The 23222-nt window shown below is 35.3% G+C and overlaps 1 protein-coding gene across 2 annotated transcripts in view; it reads right to left on the reverse strand.

Annotated features, from left to right (window-relative positions):
* The window catches only part of GPC5 (glypican 5), a 715907-nt gene that overhangs the window by 640205 nt on the left and 52480 nt on the right, over positions 1-23222 (reverse strand). For both annotated transcript variants that reach the window (XM_053563555.1, XM_053563554.1), the window contains exon 2: positions 22223-22384. In XM_053563555.1, coding sequence (XP_053419530.1) covers positions 22223-22384 — 162 coding nt within the window. The remainder of the gene's footprint in view (positions 1-22222; positions 22385-23222) is intronic.

Here is a 23222-nt window from a genome sequence, read left to right on the forward strand (position 1 = left end):
TCCCGATTAGTGTTTGGTATGTGATAGTAATTGTTAATACCAACAGATTTGTTTATTTCCGGCCCCTTACAAGGTTTGATTTTATGCTATTTTCTTTATCACACTTCACAGGCCATAATTTAGATCACTCCCCAGATTCTCCAATAGCATGAGAGAAATATACTCCCCTTTCCATTGATGTGCTTTGAATGATAGAAAATTGAATCAATAGTGTCCCAGTAGAGAGGGTCAGATTTGAGAGGCACTATACATTTCCACTTGCTCTCTTACACTCCTGCCAACATAAGAAGAGCTTTCTCCTGAATACCGCTTTCCTTTCATCTGGGCCCCCAAATGGACACACTTGTAATGGATCTACTCACATCCCCAAAGGCCAGAGGCTGGAACACACCTGTTTAGACCCAGCATTCGGAGCCAAGCCAAGAAAAACCAGTATTAGAACAGCCAAACCTTAATCGATCTGCAGACACATGAGCAAGAAACAAATGCTTGCGGTTGTATGCGTCTACGTTCTGTGGTTGTTTATTATACAGTCATAACTGACTGATAAACAATATGCTTTTTAAGTTATTTTAAACAACTTTTACCACTCTACAAAAGCCAAGAAAATTTAACCCCAAGACATCATTGTTATCAGAATTGAATGTCTTATAAAGAATACACAATAACAGCATTAACATCACCTACTAAATGCTTTTTCCTTTTACTTTATGTTCCAGTTTATATAAGGCTATAGCCAATGGAAGATGGGTCCAAAAAATGACCTAAGTTTGGCTATCAATTAACGAAGTATTCAGAAAAGTACAAGAAAGAGATAGAATACAAAAAAAGGCACACCTGGAATGCATTTTGCATCTCATATACTTAGGGAAAATATATATGTATATATTAAGATCAACTCCTCTAGAGGGAAAAAATAAAGTAACTGAACTCAGAATATTTTTAAGTTATAGTAACACTCTATATTTAAAATCCTATTGTTCCACATGCTATTTCTTTGGTTCCTGGTGTTTATGTATCATAAATTGAAGACATTAAACAGAGGGTCATTCTATTATCCCTACAGCTTTTCATGCTGCATACGGTAGCAGTGTCCCCACAATAGTTAAGTGTTTAAGAAAAAAAACCTTGTCAAGTATACATTATTCTGCCTTTAAATCTTATCACTGTTACTAAAAACTTTCTGATTTAATTTTAAAAAAATGTTTCATCAGCTGTATTTGTGATAGCCTCTGAAAATTGGCCCTACTAATACAACAAGGCTAAGCAACCATTCTTTGATCCTCTCATTTTTTAGCATCTACAAAAGATTAGAACTGCTAATAAATGTCCATTCTGTAATGATTACTTGCAGAAAAATTTTGTCTGTTAAGTCAGAAACTAGAACATTTTCTTTTTGTATGTTATTTTCATTGCTTATATGATCATAATCATGCAATCAGACTCTGAACGGTAGGTGTGGACAGAAATTAAGAAGTTGACGGATTTCAGCTCAACAGATAAGGGAAAATCACTCGTATAATCATGTGTACGAATCTATTATCTGCTACCCTTATATAAGTAAAAGAAAAACAGTGGAAAAATTGCATGCTACTATTCTAGTTTTTCTTCAGATAGATATTGGTACAGCTAGTTAATAGTTTAGTTGATATCTTACAAAGATGAGAAATCAATTTGCATTCAGAAACTTGAATATTTTTGATACAGCATTCCTTCAGAATTTTCTACGAATGATAGCATAATAAATGTAAACAATGGCCACGCTCCCTGGCCAATAAGTAAGTAGATAGTATGAAATATACAAAATATCTCCATCAAAAATGGCATTATATAAATTATTCTGTTGAGCAGTCTTTATTTTTATAGAACAATTGCAGAGGCATCAGCACACCACATAAGCAAAATTTTCAAATGCCTCACGTCTCCCCAGCCCACTCTAAGCATCTCAACTTCCCCAAATGCATTTCAAATTTAACACAAGCAGCACTGTTTTTAGAATGGTAAAAAGAATACCTGCAGTATTCTTTCCTGCAGAGTGATGATCCAGTTAATGAGCAGTAATTAATCGCTTCACACTACATTCTTGTCGGGAATTATGCAGTCTATAAAAATTGATAGCTTAGAGTGATCTCAGAAAAAACAAAACTATTCCTCCATGGTACCTTGTTCAACTAACACTGCTAAAAGATGAAGCATCTTAGCCTGAAAGGAGAGAAATAGCTGTCATAAACAGGTTCCTTACTATTCTTGGAGTATAAATAAAATTTTGAACTGCCTGTTTAAGCTCCTTCTCTTTGCTAGTAACATTCTGTTTTGAAGCCACATTGATGGATGCCAAACTCTAAATATCACCCACAAAGAAGATAAAATTGAAGTTTACAGTAAGGCATATGACTGTGTCATAGCTAAGATTTGGTACAACAATTTTACAGCAGCCAGAAAATACATTTTTGCTGAATATAAAATATATGCAAGTAAAAACAATACACCAACAAAATTGCCATTAAATTTTTTTATAAAAGCAACCTTGCACTGCATCCCTAATAGGAACCATTCTACAATTATGTTTATGTTTCACCTCTCACTTAATAAATCATTCTACTGTCTGAACAATACTTGTATTGCCTGAGCCCTTTCTATTGTTATTACTCATTAGTCATTATCTTCCTATTTAAAAATGTGAGTCATGGGGAAAGGGCCTTCATCTCAGTATCTGCTGTATTTTTAGCACCTTGTAGAATCTTAGATCCTGAAAAAAATAACAAACATCGGTTCACTAAGTTAAATTCAACAGCGAAATTATATCCTTTATTCTCCCAACTCTTCATGTTGATGGGACCATTCACCAAGGCACAAAGTCAAAGTTCATAAAACTGTTTAAATTCTGCTACAATGCACTAAAAATCAGCCACTCTCAACAATACTTTCAGATACCAGTTTGATTCAATAATACAAAAAATAGTTATGTATCAATAAACAGCCTTATCGTAAAACTGCATATTGGCAATGATTAAGAATAAAATACTGAGTTCCCCAACTAAAATTTTTCTCTTTACATAAGAGAAAATATTCAAGCTGCAAATGTTCTTTGTAACATCTATCTATAAAATGTGTTTTATAAAAATCTTATTGATAACTGAGTACTATGTATCAGTCTGTTAAAGCCTAGCAATATTAAAGGAACACAGCATTCCTGAAGCAGGAAGAAAGTGAGTGAAATGACTAAGAACTAATTTTGAATAGATGTAATAGAGAGTGTAGAGGACATTTAAAGCTATGAATATTAGATAGCATTTTAAGCTGCAAGAAAATGCAGGCACTATAGAATCCAAATTGGAGAAGGACAGATGAATATCACAATCTGAAATCTTAATGTGTTAGGTTACTTGGGATTTAATCAGTAGAGAGTGCAATAGTAGAAGTGTCAAGAGGAAAAGGGAGGAATGAAATATTCAAAGAAACAAATAACAGAAATAAAACTAGAGTCAGGAAAACGAGTCAAAACAAAGTACTACATAGACACAAAATCGGAGCGTGACAGTTCTCAAGATGAGGAAGAAAACATCGAGCTTCAAAAGGAATGAAGAGCTACTATTTATTTTCCCTAAGAGTGTTCTTCATCTAACTATTGGGCATGCTACCACCACCTGACATCATCTCTCTAACTTTTAGACATGTCCTGAAAAGTATAGACCAGTAAGATTGCAAAACAGTTAAATAAACCAGAGTGGAAGAAAAAGTATCCAATGTACTCAGCTCTACTATGAAGCTAAAATATAGCTTTCACATGAAGGCTATACCCAACTATAGCACAAGACTATGAGGAAAGGGCCAAGGAAGGGGAAGGGAGGGGGGATATTTTGGTGGAGGGAGGGTAATGGATGGGGCCACATCCACGGTGCATCTTAATGTACACAGCTATGATTTAACAATAAAAATAAAAATAATAAAAATAAATAAATAAACCGGAGTGAACTAAATTAATGTTCCTCTGCTTTACCAGGCGTCCTCAAACTTTTTAAACAGGGGGCCAATTCACTGTCCCTCAGACCATTGGAGGGCCGGATTATAGTTAAAAAAGAAAAAAAAAAACTATGAATAAATTCCTATGCACACTGCACATATCTTATTTTGAAGTAAAAAAAACAAAACGGGAACAAATACAATCACACCACTGCACGTGGCCTGCGAGCCACAGTTTGAGGACCCCTGCTTTACACCAAAGTTCCATTAATCTGTTCCACAGTAAGGATTAAATATATTAAATGCATGAAAGGACTATATTTAAAGTTGAAATTATAATAACACTCAGAGAAACATTATGTCCATAAGAAAAAACAGCAGTTGGTTCATGATCACTGGGAAAAGAGACAACACAAACTGCATTAAACATAAAGCAAGAATGGTAGATGGAAACTAGGTCCTGCCCCAAGGGGGTAATTGCTATAGAATTTTCTTCTGCACAACAGACAAATGAAGAATCAATAATGAAGAAATGCCCAAGCGTGAAGTCTCATACATCACTCCATAAGCAGCACCTTCAATAAAAAGTGAACCCATTTAATATTAAAATATTCCATCAGTTCTTCTTTGGTGTGTTTTCTTTTTAATGTAAGTTCATAGTAATTAGTGCCCTATGGAAGTGATCAAAATTGGATTTGCAGACATCTACAGTATGTTGAAGATCACTTACAATAAAAACAGAATGAAACGGGAAATTGTCTGAAAGGACCATTGAGCCAGGTAATAGATTCAGGCTAATATATCCACACAGCAGGAAACAAATTAAACCGTAGATAGAATTCTAATACAGTCCAACAGGAAAGACTTGCTCCAGGTTCATACAGGGACTTGTTTACCGCTTACTAATAGCTAAGCTTGAAAACACAAATCAGGCCGTGCCTGTAGCTCAGTGGGTAGGGCGCCAGCCACATACACGCAGGTTGGTGGGTTCGAACCCAGCCCCAGGCCACCTAAAATGACAAAGACAACTACAATAACAACAACAACAACAAATAGCCAGATGTTGTGGCAGGTGCCTGTAGTCCCAACTACTTGGGAGGCTGAAGGAAGAGAATTACTTAAACCCAACAGTTTGAGGTTGCTGTGAGCTGTGACACCGCAGTACTCTACCCAGGGCAACAGCTTTAGACTGTCTCAAAAAAAACAAAAACAAAAACAAAAAAACCCACAAATCAGTTATACTATTTACTTTAGATAGTTTTACATGTACAAAAACATTATGTTAAAATAGTATCAAGGTCGGGCAGCACCTGTGGCTCAGTGAGTAGGGCGCCGGCCCCATATGCCGAGGGTGGCGGGTTCAAACCCAGCCCCAGTCAAACTGCAACAACAACAACAACAAAAAATAGCTGGGCGTTGTGGCGGGTGCTGCTGCTCGGGAGGCTGAGGCAAGAGAATCACATAGGCCCAAGAGCTGGAGGTTGCTGTGAGCCATATGATGCCACGGCACTCTACCCAAGGGCGGTACAGTGAGACTCTGTCTCTACAAAAAAAAAAAAAAATAGCATCAAGGTCATAGTACTTGAGATAAAAAGGGCCAAACACACATGAGCTAGAACGACTCTCTTACCTGACTCAAGATCAGGTAATAAAATAACTTTTTCACAATTCAGACTAATAGAGATGATTGCAGTAGAGTGCAAACTATATACTTAAATTCAACATGCCTTCCAATAGCATCTAAATTTTTTCTGAGAACAAAGCAGCATGTAATCTTCTACCTCCCAGCTTCCTTCTCTCCCCCGTTCCTTTCCCTTTATCACCTTTATCAGCTGAACCGCAGTATCTCCAGCAGTTTTATACCATTTGTAAGGAAAGGAAGATCTCAGCAGTTATGAGCAATTTTTTCCTAACATCTAAAAGGTGTTTGACAGAGATGGAGGGATCTCACAGACAGGCATTGTGGAGAGCTGTCTGGAGGAAAGCATTGTGTCACCTCACTTTTTAAAAAAGGAAGAGAAAAAAAGAAATTGGGGGAAATAGAAGGCGTGACATCATCAATCTAGTATATCTTCAATCATTCTGGTCACTGCAACTTAATAAAACAAATGAAAAGACTCCTCCAAAGGTATACTTTAAAGTCCAAGGTATTTATTTTGTGTTATTTGGGGGGAAATGAAGTTGAGTTTTCATATAACTAAAGTTTACAAAACTTTGAGCACAGTAAATTAGAGGAATACAAGACTGTTATTTAAATTTCTGAATAAAAAAAGAAAAAAACCTTGGAATTTGACTGAAATTTCTCAAGTAGAGAATTTGCTGCTTGAAACAAATTTTTAAAACTGTTAACAATCTTGAAGAAAACTTGATAGTGAATAGTGGAGATTTTATGGGCTAAATTTTCTAATAAAAATGTAGTAAAATTAGAAATAAATAAGAATAATCAGAGCAACCGTATCTTGGAAATTTTAAACACGTTTGTTTTGGTTTCCTGGGGCTGCCATAACGAAACACCACAAACTAAGTAGTGTAAACAATAGAAATGTATCATCTCACACTTGCAGAGCTGGCAGTGTGAGATCAAGGTGTCAACAGGATTGGCTTGCTCTGAGTGCTGTGAGATAGAATGGGTTCTAAGCCTGTCCCCTAGGTGCTGGTAATCTGTTGACTTTTATTTTTTTATTATTAAATCATAGCTGTGTACATTAATGCGATCATGGGGCACCATACACTGGTTTTATAGACCCTTTGACACATTTTCATTACTCTGGTTAACATAGCCTTCCTGGCATTTTCTTAGTTATTGTGTTAAGACATTTACATTCTACATTTACTAAGTTTCACATATACACTTGTAAGATGCACCGCAGGTATAATCCCACTAATCACCCTCCCTCCATGCCTCTCCCCCCTCCCTTCCCTCTTATGTCCCTTCCCCCTATTCTTAGGTTATAACTGGGTTATAGCTTTCATGTGAAAGCCATAAATTAGTTTCATAGTAGAGCTGAGTACATTGGATACTTTTTATTCCATTCTTGAGATACTTTACTACAAAGAACATGTTCCAGCTCCATCCATGTAAACATGAAAGAGATAAAGATGTTTGGAGAACACTTAGAGATCTAAAAATAGATCTGCCATTCAATCCTATAATTCCTCTACTAGGTATATACCCCGAAGACCAAAAATCACATTATAACAAAGATATTTGTACCAGAATGTTTATTGCAGCCCAATTCATAATTGCTAATTCATGGAAAAAGCCCAAGTGCCCATCGATCCACGAATGGATTAATAAATTGTGGTATATGTACACTGTGGACATTATGCAGCCTGTTAACTTTTAGATGGCATTCCCCTAGTGTTATCACATCATCTTTCCTCTGCACATTCTCTGCGCCCAAATTTCTACTCTTATGAGAATACCAGTTATAATGAAGTAGGGCCCATCCTGCTGACCTCCTTTTAGCCTGATTACCTTTGTAAAGACTATTTCCAAAGACAGGCACTTTCTGAAGTACTGGAGATAAAAATTCCAACATATCTTTTGGAGGGGAGACGCAGTTCAACCCATACCAACATTCTTTTTTTTTTATTAAATCGTAGCTGTGTACATTAATGCAATCATGGGATACCATGTGCTGATTTTATATACAATTGGAAATATTTGCATCACACTGGTTAACATAGCCTTTCTGGCTTTTTCTTAGTTATTTTGTTAAAACATTTATATTCTACATTTAGTAAGTTTCACATGTATCCTTGTAAAATGCACTGTAGGTGTAATCCCACCAATCATCCTCCCTCCACCCATCCTCCTCCCTCCCTCCCCTCCCCATATTCTTAGGTTATTCTCATTGGAAGAAGGATACTAACAAGATTATGGCATTTGTGAAGCCAGACACTGAATAATTTCCTCTGGACTCTTTCCCTTTATGTTGTTCTGTTATGAAACCTTAGATTTTATTATTCGTGTTAGTTTTTATTACAGCATTGAACAAAATTTGAAATTTCATTTGATTACCAGCTGGGCAGCAAAAAAGTCTACTTTAAAATGTACCAATTACTATTATTCACCAAGAATTTCTCTCAATGCCTTGTCTTTACCAATTTAAAGAGTATGTTTGAAAAAGCATCCAATGTACTCAACACTATTATGAAACCAACATATAATCCCTTACACATTCATATGAATGATAAAACACAAACATAGTCCAGAAAGAAGGAGAGGCGGGGAAAGGATGGTGAGGGGAGGGAAAGAGGCAGGGTATTTGGTGGGATCTCACCTAACGTGCACAATGCAAGGGTACATTTCAAAACAACTAAGAGTATATTATAAATGTCTTACCACAAAAAGTAAGTGAGGTGATGGTTATGTTAATCAGTTTGATTAAAGCATTCCACGTTGTATATCAAATCATCCATTGTACCCCGTAAACGTACACAATTAGGATTTAATTTACTAAAAATTAAAAAAAAATAAACAGTATGTTTGGTCATAACCCAAAACACTTGCAATGTGACTCTTGGCAACCCCACTGGGCACAATAATTCAAGAAGTGGTCAAGAAGTGTGAATCACCAAGGCCCTGCTCCTGCTTAGCCCTTTCAGTACTTCTGATAATGTAACAGTTGTCTTCGTATCACTTACGGAAAAGCCATTAGCTAATTTCTGCCATGAAGTGTTTTACCGCTTATCAAATATTGGGAAAATATGTTCAATAAATAAAGAAAGAAGAAGGGTAGGTAACATATGTGGAGGGCAGGCTGTGTACCAGGAACCGTAAATAGGCCCAAGGAAGGAGCAGGTGTCAGAGGAATAGGAATCACGTTGCCAGCGCGGCTACAGCCCAGTGGACGATGTGCCAGGTGACTGGAAAGGATATGACAGAGGCAAAGGGGGCAGTTCCGGAAGGGCCTCTTAGGCTGTAGTTTTTACCAGTGGTGTAGTTTCATTTTAAAATGATTACTTAAGTCAGGCGTCCTCAAACTTTTTTTTTTTTTTTTTTTTTTTTTTGTAGAGACAGAGTCTCACCTTAACGCCCTTGGTAGAGTGCTATGGCATCACACAGCTCACAGCAACCTCCAACTCCAGGGCTTAGGCCATTCTCCTGCGTCAGCCTCCCAAGTAGCTGGGACTACAGGCACCCGCCACAACGCCCGGCTATTTTTTTGTTGTTGTTGTTGTTGCAGTTTAGCCGGGGCAGGGTTTGAACCTGCCACCCTCGTTATATGGGTCCAGCGCCCTACCCTCTGAGCCACAGGCGCCTCCCCCTCAAACTTTTTAAACAGGGGGCCAATTCACTGTCCCTCAGACCGTTGGAGGGCCGGACTATAGTTTAAAAAAAAAAAAAACTATGAACAAATTCCTATGCATACTGCACATATCTTATTTTGAAGTAAAAAAAAAAAAAAAACGGGAACAAATACAATTCACACCACCTCATGCAGCCCGCGGGCCGCAGTTTGAGGACGCCTGACTTAAGTTGTTACTAGTTGGTCATCACCCAGGGGGACTCTGGTGGACATAAGAAGCCCAGACAGGTGGTTAACTCAATGAATCCTCATTATTTGCATCCTAGAAGAAGGCACTATTATTATTCTATTCCACAAGCAAGGAAATTGAGCCCCATCTAGCAAATCTTGAGATTAGATCCAAACCCAGACCCCTAACTCTAGAGTCCTTGTTCTTAAAACTCTTAAGCATATTGCCTTCCCTATCACAACCTATGTTTTCCACAACAAATACCAATGTTTGTTCTATTATGAAGTATCTTCAATTTATTCCTACTTAAGGAAAATCATATTGAAAATGTTTCCTATTAACATTCAAGTCAAGTTTATACCCTGAGGAGATGAAGTTAAACAAATAGTACAGGAGAACAATATCCTTTAAGGTGCAAAAGTTCAATTACCTTTGTTTATACAAAAGTTAGCCCAGAGGCAGAATTATCCTGGAATAAAATAAGTACAGCATAGCTATCCAACAATTACCTTTTATTTATTATTATAACCTTCTGGATCTTGAGATGCCATTTCAAGTCCTTTGCCTTCTTCATGAAAGCTATAGCATCTATTTTGCATTTATTGCTACATATATTTTCTGCTAAAAGCATAGAGATATACATGGATAATTTCCCATCGTGAATAGTTATACTGAGAGATGGTTATAAAATTTAAGTCTCCTATTTGTCTAAAAAAAGAGAGAGGTATCTTATTTCCATTTTATCTTATCACTTTACCAATCAAATCCTATAGATGATAGTCTAATATTTTCATTTTGACCTGCTCTTTCTCAAGGCTACACACATACGGAAAAAAGTTTAAATATTAAGAAGGCTTCTACAATTTTAATAAATCGTATTTCACAGTTTATAATAAATTATTATGTCATTTAACATTTTTAAATTCACCAGTAAAGCCAGTTAAAGAAACTGAAAATATTTCTCAGTAGATAATGTCTGACTTATAACTATTAATATGATTTGGAAAACAGAATTTAATTCATTTTTGATTTATATAAAAATGGTAAATGTATGAGAATTACCAGAAAGATAGAATTGAGTCCCAAGAGCCTGAAGTTTGTCACAGAACCTTATTTGCTAACACAGCTATTGACCAGTAAAGAATTTTATTTTCAACTTTCAGGTAGCCATGTTATATTCTTTATAATTAAAATAAGTTTAAAATATATTTCTCACATATAAACTAATGATTTTGATTATGACTTTATTCAATGTTGTCTCATTACATGTATTACCCTTCAATGCTCAGTTTATTGCAAGTATCACTCAAGTTGATTTTATTTATCTGCATAATTTCTTTTTTTTTTTTTTTTTTTGAGACAGAGTCTCGCTTTGTACCCCTTGGAGAGCCATGGCATCATAGCACACAGCAACCTCAAACTCTTGGGCTTAAGTAATCCACCTGCCTCAGCCTTCCGGTAGCTGGTACTACAGGCAGCGGGCACCACAAGGCCCTCCTGTTTTTACAAACAGGGTATCACTGTTGGTCAGGCTGGTCTTGAACTCGTAAGCTCAGGCAATCCACCCACTTGACCACCCAGACTGCTAGGATTATAGGCATGAGCCACCACATCTGGCCTATTTGCATAATTTCTTTCTTTATAAAGCCCTTTTAAATCATACTGAACATTGGCAAAATTTCATTGCGTAGAACCATAAGTTATTTTATCAAAGTTAATTTTATTTTCACATTTACATATATTTTATTACAGAAACAGCATTTCTATCACTTGAGCCAGATAGAAGAGAAACGTTGGAAACCCCCTTGCTCTTCCAAACCATTACTATTCTATCCAGTGTCAAAGTTTAGTCTCCACTGCAGCCTCCTGAGCCCCTTTCACACTAGCCAATGTCCTTCTGTCATTGAGAACTTTGGGAAAAGAGATAATGAGTTATCTCACTCCAACAACTCTACCAACAGACTCGGATTTCAAAGTCCTTATGAGAACCCACAGTTTATCTGGGTTTCTCTTTAACTGCACTACATTTGAGGTTCTCACCCCACCCATAAAACTTAAGACATATTTTATCATAATCAGACCTTTCTTGACCTTAATTCTTTTTTTTACTATGTCCAGAGGCCACTGATGACCATAACATATCCAGAATCTGGTCACTTCTTAACACTCCACTGCCAACACCCAGGTCAGCACCAACATGAAGTTTCTTCCTATTATAATAACCTCCTACCTGGGCTTCTTAGGTTCACCAGAACCCATCTATAGCCTATTACAGACTAGATAACAACTAGGTTGAGTAATTATTTTTTTAATTTTTTATTTTTTTGTAGAGACAGAGTCTCACTGTACCGCCCTCGGGTAGAGTGCTGTGGCGTCACATGGCTCACAGCAACCTCTAACTCTTGGGCTTACGCGATTCTCTTGCCTCAGCCTCCCAAGCAGCTGGGACTACAGGCGCCCACCACAACGCCCGGCTATTTTAGTTGAGTAATTATTTTAAAATCAAACCAGACATTTGGTAAAAACTAAAGTCCCAAAGGCTGCATCAGATCGGCCCTCTGTTGGCTCTGCAATATCCTTTCCAGTCACCTACATTATCATCCACTGAGCTCCAGCCATGCTGGTATCACTGTTGCTATTTCTCAGACACCAGAGGCCTGCTCCTACCCTAGGGACATTCCCTTTCCCTATGATGTGTTTTTCCCAGATGTACACATGACTACCTCCTTCACTTTTTTAAAATATTGGCTAAAATGTCACCTGTTCTTGACCATCCAATTTAAAACTCCAACCCTCCAGTGCCTCCGTCCCCCTCAGCCTGCTCTCTATAGATCTTCAAACATGTGATACATTCTAACTTAGGTATTTGGTTTGTTTCCATCTTCCCTGGCTGAAATGCATACTACTAGGACACAGATCTTTGTTTCATTCACTCACATAGTCAAGCACTTAAAACAGTCCAGGGACATAACAGGCTGTCCCATGAATACGTGTTGGATGGATGAAGCCTCTTCTGTCACCTGTAACTTTCACTGTACCTGCTCAGCCATGTGTCAGCACTGCTCGATTAAATGTTCTCCCTGGGCACTGAAAACAGCTAAAAATGAACTCAGTCACACCATCATCTGTACTGGTTTTACTACTAATTAGCTGTGTCAGATTGTTAGCCCTCTAACTAGCTTTTGGTTTCTTTCCTTCCCCATTTCCCACAAAAGCTATTTCTAACCATATACACACTTCCTATTCCATTTCATGAACTCCTCTACAGCTGCACCAGAGTTTACTGCTCCTAAAAGAACACTGTCTCCAGGGCGGTCACCAAAAACATCAGTGCTCTAACAACAAGGCAGGAGGGAGAACAAAATGTGTCATGTTATATCTGCCATAGGACAACCATTGAAATCTTTTACAGGATAAACTGTCACAAGGTGAGAAGACAATGGATACATTATTGAGTTTTATAATGATTTCTTAAATATTTCAATATTATTTTATTATTTTATCTTTCCTGTAAAACCAATTATAGTGAAGTGGTCATTGACCATCTTAGATAAAACTTTCTAGGTCTTAATACACAAAAACTGTAAGCTCTCAAAATACTGACTATGTTATCTGTTTAAACTAATTAGTTCCATTGGATAACAAGGGTAAGTCCTGCCTCCTAAAACCATGTAATAAATATGTTTACCTAAAAACAACTATAAAAATGTTCTATCAGAAGTATTGGCAAGTAATGTGTATCAAGATATATTTCAACAAAATTTATTCATAAAATTTATAATAGTAATAGATACTTATAGAAATAGATCCATATAGTAATATAATACTTCTACTGTAATTTTGCTCTTCACATAAAATACATTTAAATATACTAAAATTATCCCACTAACTTTGTCTTCCTACTACCCTCTTATAAATAGGGAAATATCCTACTTTCAATATTAAAACCTTTTACTGTATTATTGTATGGAAATATTAATTCCCAGAGATACATTCGCAAAATATATAAGTTGACATAACTGGCAAAAAAAAAAGGTCACATTCAGATATTAAGTGAAATATCTGATATTAAATTAGAAAATAAAAAGTCCATAAATTTTACTTTTCACAGCATATAAATTTTGAAGATTTGTTTCATTTTAAAACATGGTCTCACTGTGTAGCTTGGGCTAGAGAGCAGTGACATCATCACAGCTCATGCAACCTCAAACTCCTGGGCTTAGGTGATCCTCCTGCCTTCGCCTCCTAGGTAGCTAGGATTATGGGCACATGCCACGTCACCTGGCTAATTTTTCCATTTTTTGTAGAGAAGGGAGTCTCCCTATGTTGCTCAGGTTGGTCTTGAACATCTGGCTTAAAGTGATCCCCCCACCTCAATCTTCCAAAAGTGCTAGAATTCCAGGCTTGAGTCACAGTGGCTGCCCAACATGAAGTTTTAAATATCATTATCAGCATGATAAACTTTGTTGCATAAGGTAAAAGATATTTTTAAAAGTTCATAAATACTGGATTACAAAATGAGTGTCATACCACACAGCATCCGTATTACAACTCTCCCTTGATGTATATTTCTATGCCATATTTAGAAAAATGCTTGTATGATTTAGTTGGTTTTATTTTTTTCCTGAGTCATATGAAAAATTTAAAAAAATCATTTAAATAAAATGCATTTTAGGTCTTAACAAAATTTCCGATTAACTTTATAAACCTAATATTGCTTTTAGAAGTAAATACTCCTAAGATAAGTCAGCTTTGTTTTAAAGAAGGGAATAACTCTTTATAACTGCTTATTTCTTTTCACAGACTACGAATATTTCAAAGTTAATATTTATAAATATACAATGGAGTCAATTTAACTAATACTAATATTATGTACCTTGTAGATCCTTTATAAAAGATCACTACCACTAAGTATGTTTGATTTGGGAAAGTTATTGTTCCCAAATATCATCTAATAGACAACAAGGTGATCAAAAGATACTTAATTTAGTCCGTAAAAACAACACACAGACATGTATACACACACTTTGATGTATTACCTGTAAACTTCTAAAGTATGACAGAAAAACATGATACCCCTTTCTGCAACCCATCTGTCTTTGTGGCCTCCAACATACAAATACAGTAAGGAAGAAAAGTCCTCAGTTTACATCTACCCTCCGTACTATCTTGAGTTTATGTAGGACTGAGGGTGTTTCTATGCTCATATAATAAATGTAAGAGGTACTTAGAATAAGGAAAATTAAATAACTAGAAGATACATTATCTATCTACAGCATAGAGGAGAGTATCACATGCGAGCAGAGATCTCTGGGCCAGAAAATATGACACAAGGGAGGTACTCTGTGCATTGATAGTGGACGGTTGAAAGACTTGCAAACACAGAAACCCATGCTAAATTTGAAATCATTTACGACCTTTACACTTTGTCTTCCTTTATCACCACTATCTCATAAAATGTATATCAAGATGAGATGTTTGTGGAGCTGGAAATAAAAACATTCATATTGAATTGATGTGATCACAAAGACACAGAACACAGCAAATGAGAAAAGCAGGGGAGCAGAGGCCAGAGCAACCACGTGACTGCAAGGCTTGCAGCATGCCCAAACTCATAGGAAGCATGGATTCTACAGTGCCCAGAAAGAGATGTGAAGTATTTTAGTTGAAACCTCAAGATTTGTAAATCCAAGGTGATATCACTACCTGGAAAAAAAGGTAAATACATACAAAATATAACATGGTATGTTATCTTCTAAGTGTGTATTTATAGTCACATGAAGTGTTCATAAGGGAAAATAAAGAATACTCGAAATAAAGAACTTCAGGAGAAAAGACATTGAGACTCCCAAGTAATCTGGAAACCCCACATTTTGAAAACAAGATACCTCTTCATAAATATCAGTTCGGCAAAACTTTTTAAATTATTGACAATACTAAGTGTTAGAAAGGATGTAAAACCATGACGACACACAAACTACTAGTGAGAGTTTAAATTGGCTTAGCTACTTAGTGGAGCGATTTTAGTAAATATCAAATAAAGTTGACAATATGCATAGCCTACAAACCACAATTATACATCTATATATAAACCCTAGAGAAGCATGTACCCATGGACACATGATCAAGAATGTTCATAGCAACATTACAAGTGCAAAAATAAATTGGAAATTATTGAAATGTCCATCAGCAGAATGGATAAAAGTCACGTATTTGTAAAAAGAAATATTATAGATCCAATTAAATAGATGAATGGAATAGGCAGACACAGATTAATCTCAAAAGCATGCCTAATTATAATCTCCCAATGTCTTGTCTTCTAATCACATAGGTAGCTTTCAAGAATCATCCCTCTAACTTCCTATGCAAATGTAAAATTAAACCAATATAAACATGCCTGTAGTCCTAGCTACTTGGGAGTTAGAGGCTAGAGAATTGTTTGAGCCTGGGAGTTTGAGGCCAGCTTGGGCAACACAGAGAGAATCCATCTCTAAAAATTTGTTTAAAAACCAAAAACTAACAAATAATATAAAGATGATAAAATGATAAACGAGTAATTAAACGTCAACCCATCTAGTTTATTCAATAAATGTATAGTTCTCACATTGAAATGATTTATCTGAAAATGTGTTAATATAAAAAGAACTGTTTAGCCTGCTATGAGCAAGTTCCTGGTTCCTGTGCTTGCTAGGTGAGATTATCATAGCTATATCATAACTATCATCTGTCAAAATTAAAACAACGTGGGCAGCACCTGTGGCTCAAAGGAGTAGGGCACTGGCCCATATACCGGAGGTGGTGGGTTCAAACCCAGCCCTGGCAAAAAAAAAAAAAAAAAAATTTAAAACAACTTAAGCCTTACTTTTTATAGTTTAAAACAGAAATCTGGAAAGAGAATTTGACCTTGGGGTAAAGTTAATATTTTTTTCATTATTGGTAATATTTCAAGCAAACTAAGCTAGCTTTATTTCCAGCTGAAAAGTAATTTAAGCTCTTACAACTTTTATCTACCATTTTTTCACAATTAATAACAGTCTACTGACATTGATTCAAAGAAATAATTTTTAACATTTCAGGAAGAAAGGAAAGATCTATGGCATTGACAGCACATGAGATAACACCCTGAACAGGCTGCCTAACAGGGGGAAAGATGTGATCACATTTAGAACGCCACTTGCAGGAATACTACAATGTTCTCCTTTCTAGTGTATAGATTAAGAGACTAACAATCATATTGGCATATTAGGAGTCCGAAGGAGCCAATAATAAGAAAATAGATTTCACATTTGGGCACTCTGTATAATCTAAGCATCTGATAATGTTGCACCTAGTTGGTGCTCAACAAACACATTAAATTATCAATTGAGAAATAAAAGACAGGAAGGAAGGAAGAAGAACAGAGGAAGGGACAGAGGGAATCTTTCATTTTATTTCAAAACCATTCATTTATTCATACAGTTCATTTAATTACATTTACTGTGTATCTGGTTTAGTGCTAGAGACAGAAACAAACAAGTCTCCCCAACACTGCCAGCCTAAGGCTACCTGTTTTCTTACCCTTGATCTTTTCATCGAGTAATTATCTTAGTGTTAGAAATAGCACTATTCCTTTATCGTTCCAAGGACTAATTTTAAGTGTACTATTACCCACCTCTATAAACAACAGCTGAAATGAGCAAAAAAAATTAATGTACTCATATGTGATATAACATTTATATAAATCTATTTATCCTTGTATACATCAATATATTCAAATATTAACTGTATCCTGTGTCTTTTGCAATATATAGGCATATACACTTTAGTTTAATAGTAGCTATACACAGATTTATAGTTTATTGTAGCTATTATCTATTAGTGTAAAAGAGAAAAAGCTACAAATTATATTCACATTCTCATTCTTATTCACTTGCTTTTTAAAATAAGAAATTTAATTTTGAGCATACTCATATATTTCATTAAAAATAGAAATGCATTTTTATTAAATTTCTGAATCTAACATTTCAACCCCAGGGGACAAGCTTGTCAACCTCTCGAGTACTTATAGCTGATGAATAAAAATTGGACTAGGCAAGAGGATGAAATAGTAAAACAAAAATATAAAAGCATTCCTATTGTAAATATCACTTATCACTCAGACTTTTGCAATAATGTTCATTTTTACATGTTATTTATAAAAACAAACTTTCCAGAATAAAGATTTAATACATAGCATATATTTTAGAAATATGTGAACATAAATTAAATTGAAATAAATAAGAAAACAAAAATTTCTACAGAAAGATGTAACTTTTTAACTATCTTATCAATGCTTAAACAAAATACATGCTTCTAATAGTGTCATCCAAAATATTCCCTCACTTTATTTTTAAAACTGATGCTGAAATTTTTATATGGTCTTAAATTAGAAAGCTAAATTTCATCATCTGAAGTGGAGTTTTAAAATTGACAAATTTGAAAGCCAAATAAAGCACTATTCAGCAGATGATATGTTCTCTGTCATTTTCCCCTATTTCATCAATCATGCCACATTTTCATGTACAAACAATAAAACATTTATAAAAATATTTCCAAAATATTTTTAAAGCAAGAACTCTCACACTCAAAGTAAAATAGCCAAAGAGAAACAAACTCTTATATTATCCCAGGCTGTTCTGCTTTATTCATGAACATTATTAAGCCCCTGAAAATGGGGAAGAGTTATTGTTTGTGACAAAGCCAACGTTCTTTGCAAACAGCTCTCTTACTTACGAACAGTAACAGACGTAAGGATAACAGCCTGTTCCTTTTACCTTATAAAATGTTGTATGCATACGACTTCCCTTAGGAGAGAGTCAAGTCCTAGGTCACAATTATGGGTCTTTCAAACAACAAATTTTTATTTAGCCGTTTTGTTTATTTTAAGGGAATCTTACTAAAGTAAACAAATTTCTTAGCCCTGCCTGCCTTCCTAACCTCCATTTTGGGGCATTCTCCATTTGCTGTATCTCCTTATTAGGTGATTTCATCCAGTGCCATGGAAATTATCGCACACACATACAAAAGTAGGGAGAACAGCATAATGAACCCCTTACATATCACTCAGCTTCAAAACTGACACACTAATGACCAGTCCTGGTGTTCCAGCTGTATGTCTATCCACTCTGCCTACCTGCCCCACTGGAACTATTTTCAAGCAAATCCCAGACGACATCATTTCACTTGCAGATCCTTCCACATATGTTGTTACAGGAGTCAAATAAATGATTGATGTACCTCTTAAATCTCTTAAAAAAAAAAAAAAAAAAAAAAAAACAGAATTGTCCCAGAAGCTGACGCACATCTAACTGTGAACTCCAGAGCTGAGTGTAAACTGCACTTGAGATAATCTTACGTCTCCTCCAGCACCAGCTCCCGCACACTTTCCCTCTCTCTCCTGTGCTATTTCCAACCTCCCAACCTTTAAAAGTAACTCAGGCTCCACTAAATCCTTAAACCCACAGACCCAAGTGATCATCCACATCAGCCATTTTTTTTAGTTGTCTATTGTTTTTTGCTGACCAAGCTGGAGTACAGTGCCATGATCAAAACTCACTATAACCTCAAACTCGGGCTCAAGTGATTCTCCTATTTCAGCGTTCCAAGTAGCTAGAGCTACAGGTATATGCCACCATGCCCAGCTAATTTTTTAACTTTTTATTTGGTAGGAGCAAGGCTGCTCTTCAATTCCTAGTCTCAAGAGATCTTCCCACTTTGGCCTCCCAAAGTGCTGGGATTATAGGTATGAGTAATCACACACCAGCCCCAGTGTCACGTGTAACTACAATATCAGTAAAAAATAGACTAATATTGCTGAAGTTGGAAATATAAATGAAATTTTTTAAAAATTAAAAGAACAAAATGTAATAAATCTACTTATATTATTTGAAAAGTAAATTGATTTCACTATTAAAAATATCTCTCAAGCAGAGTAAGTTTCCCAGTAAAATCTGTTGGTGCTTGCTCTAGCAGTAAAATGGGTTGGCTTTTTTCTTATAAAAATAAAGACCTTGGATTGTTTTCAGGTATTTTAATTGTACAAAAACTTATTGATAAAGTAGTGTTCTCAGTTATGATACAGCAAATGTGATCTCTCATATTGCTTTTAGCAAATATTTAAGCTTGTTTTTATGGAAATAAGCCTAAGGTTACTTATTCTATTCAATAAATTAAAAAATGGATATTCTTGTAAGAGAATTTAGTCCCAGTAAAGTCAGTCTTTAAGCAAATTTCTTCTAAATTTGTCTTGCCTTCTCATGATTCTTAAATAAATTTTGACATTCCACAAAGAGGAAATGACAATTGATTATAGCAAATCATATTTAATAATGTCACTACTTTTTAATATTTATAATTCATTTTCAAATAAACAGCAAAACTCAACCTATTGAATATAGCAATTATAATTTATGAAACAGAAAATAGTAAGAGTTTTTATTAAATTACCCTACACTTTAGTAGAGAGAGATAATCCTATACCTTAACATGTATTTCTACTACTAAGATGGTTATTACCAAACTTTTCAGTAACCTCAACCCATCTTAAAAGTCTAAATATTCCATGTTTCTCAACCTTTTGAACTTAATGCACTCGATCTTGATCAATTTGTCCAATAAGATGTGAAAAGTCTGTTACAGTATTTTTCTTTGAAGACAAAAGTAAACGTTAACTAACATTGAGTGCCTATATGTTAATAAGTGTTGGCATTTTCTTTCACTACATAGTTCACACTTAAACAGGTAGGTTACTGTAATCCCAGCTCTCTGGGAGGCTAAGGCCAGAGGATCACTTGAGGCAAGAGGTTTGAGATCAGGCTGGGCAACACAGTAGGATCCCCATCCCTACCAAAAAAAAAATGTTTAAATTAGCCAGGCACAGTGGTGCACACCTAATAGTCCTAGCTATCTGAGAGACTAAGGCAGGAATATTGCTGGAGTCCAGGAGTTCAAGGCTTCCGAGCTGTGATTGTGCCATTGCACTCCAGCCTGGGCGACAGAGTAAGATCTCATATCTAAAAAATAAATAAAAAGATAGATTGCATTTTTCATGATCTTCAGTCCTGCATTCTCACTTGGAGAGACTTAGTTTTGACATTAAGGGATGAGAAATTGTAAGGAAACTTCCCTCTTTAAAAAATACCCAATGAGGGGAGAAAGACAGGTAAGTTAAGGTGTACAAATTTACAGTTAGATAAAAGGTATAAGTGCTATTGTTCAACAGGAGAGTGGACTGGTTGTACTTAACAACAATATAATAAATATTCTAAAATAGCTAAGAGAACTTAAATTGTTCCCAACACGTAGAAATAATAAATGCTCAAAACGATGGATGCCTCAGATCCTCTGACTTAGCACATATTCTATGCATGTAATAAAATCTCATATGTACTCCATAAATATGTATCATGTATCAATAAAAAAATCTTTAATGATTCTGCCAAACTCAAGTTTGACGTTTTAAGTTTTCTGCAAGGTAAGTATTCTGCTCAACTTTACAAGCACGTGACCAAAAACTACAAACTCCCTGTCCTGTGTGCTGCTCAGAATCATCGACTCACCGACTGTTTATCTCTTAAACACGTATTTCATATATATACAAAAATACCATTTTCATGAGAAATAATCATCACATAACTCTTTGTGGGTGGTTAAAGCCTTCTACTTCATACAGTTCAAATCACAAATCTCTGTTTAAAATTTTTCTCCAACAATTTCATATGAATGAATCTCATTACAGAAATAAAGTAGTTTCCTAAAGCATCCAAAAGATTTCTAAATTAATAACAACTTAAGCCTGACATTTCACAGTTACTGCAAAAAAAAATCATCAATTCATCATGAACCATATTTTAACCCAAGTTTTATTCTGATTTATTGTGTTTATTTTATTCAGTGTTTCAAAAATTAATCATGCCTGTGATTTAGTTATATATGTAAACAAAGCAATTTAAGTAGACTGACATTAATACACTTATTAAGATAGAATACTAACAAAGTTATTCTATGTTGAACAAAAGCAATACATTTGTTTGAAAAGCAGCATAATCTAGACATTTTCATCCTAGTCATATACAGAATAGCTGATGCTTTAGAAAAGGAAAAATAAACTAAGCTATTTTATTAGAGTAATAAGAAATTTTATAGAAGAGATAACTAAAATAAGAAAAAGTTCATCTATTTTTCAGTGTGCTTTGTAATTTTATAACCCATTAATGTTATTTTGGAACATATTTTTTGAATTAAGTTAGAGTTATGGTCTTAGCTGACCCTTAAACATCCAATTAATATTTCCTATTTTACTATTTATCAGACTTTGCCTGCACTTTGATATATTACTCTGGTGTTCTTATGAAAACCACATGAAGTTGGAGGAAGAAAATACAGACAAGTATTTCTTCCAATCATATTTTAAAAAATAAATCTATAATTACCCACTTCAAAATGTTATAGAATTTTTGCATGAAATCTAAAAATTGTATTTATTCATTTTTAAAGTAAAGCTATGAGGTCAGAATATTGGGGAACCTTCCAGGAACACGTATTTCCAAGTATCATCTCACTAATATAACAATTTATTTCCTCACTCCAATTCAATATACATGCTCAGGGTGACCTCAGACACCACATTTGAAGGTTAGAAAAAGCTAAAATCTCATTTTACAAGGAAATAAACCCATCCAAGTTTACCGATAAGGGTATCATAGGGAAATTATGTAATAATGCTGGTCTATAGTTTCAGAAATCAAGATACAGTTACCTTGAAAAACAGCTGCATTTCGAGAAATTAGAAACTTTAAAGTAGAGCTGGATGCTTGAAGCACCTGCTGCATATCTTGGCGGGCCGCAATCTGATATCTCTCCTCCATCCTCCTGGTGCAACATGTAGGTTTTTTGGATGTGCAAACCTGAAGATCAGGTCCTGGAACACACAAAATATTTTCCAGGTTATCTATCCACTTAACATGTGTTACATGTTACGTGTCAGGCATTATGACCATACTCACAACACAATGGCTTCACAAAATGTGAAGAATTGATTTACAAGGGCACTTGCCATTATCCACTGTTCATTAATGCAACCAAGAACCAAATATTCTAATCCATAACTCCCTGCTTAAATATTTTATTAACATCCTGGCCAAGTAGTAAGTATGTCCACTCAAGAGAAAGCAAATTAGCTATTATGTAAAAGAACAGAGCTAAATCAGGAAAAGTTAAAACATCTGTTGCTTATTTTACTAATTTAGCCTAAATTATTTAAACTAAATATGTTAGAGAGTTACATAAGCTAAAGCCATTATTTTTCCTAAGGAAATGATACTGAACTTTATACATCACATAAAGGTCAAAAAACTTCTCCTGATCTCTCAGCTCCCATCACATTTGTGCTTCTTACAGAATAAGCTCTCTCTGCAGTAATGACACGGTGGGGGATGAAGATACCCATGGACCCAAACCCAATATCCAAAATCATACTCATTATATAGCTGGCTAGAGACCAATCCTAATATTTAAAGCACTTTTTAGTTGTATAATAATATTTTGAAAGAGCCATTGAAAAGTAAGGTTATTAGAGAAGTTATACATATGTTAAGAGTCGTAATTAGACAAAAAAAAAAAAAACAACACATTTGGTAGGATGTCTAACCATTCTCATCCTAGATAGAGACTCGGGGCAAACATCTTTATCCACAGCAAAGACACAAGAGGAAAAGGTGTAAAGCAGAAGATAATTAGTGCCTAAAGAGGAAACCTCA

The sequence above is a fragment of the Nycticebus coucang genome, chromosome 15 (assembly GCF_027406575.1).
Source record: "Nycticebus coucang isolate mNycCou1 chromosome 15, mNycCou1.pri, whole genome shotgun sequence".
Classification (NCBI taxonomy): Eukaryota; Metazoa; Chordata; class Mammalia; order Primates; family Lorisidae; genus Nycticebus; species Nycticebus coucang.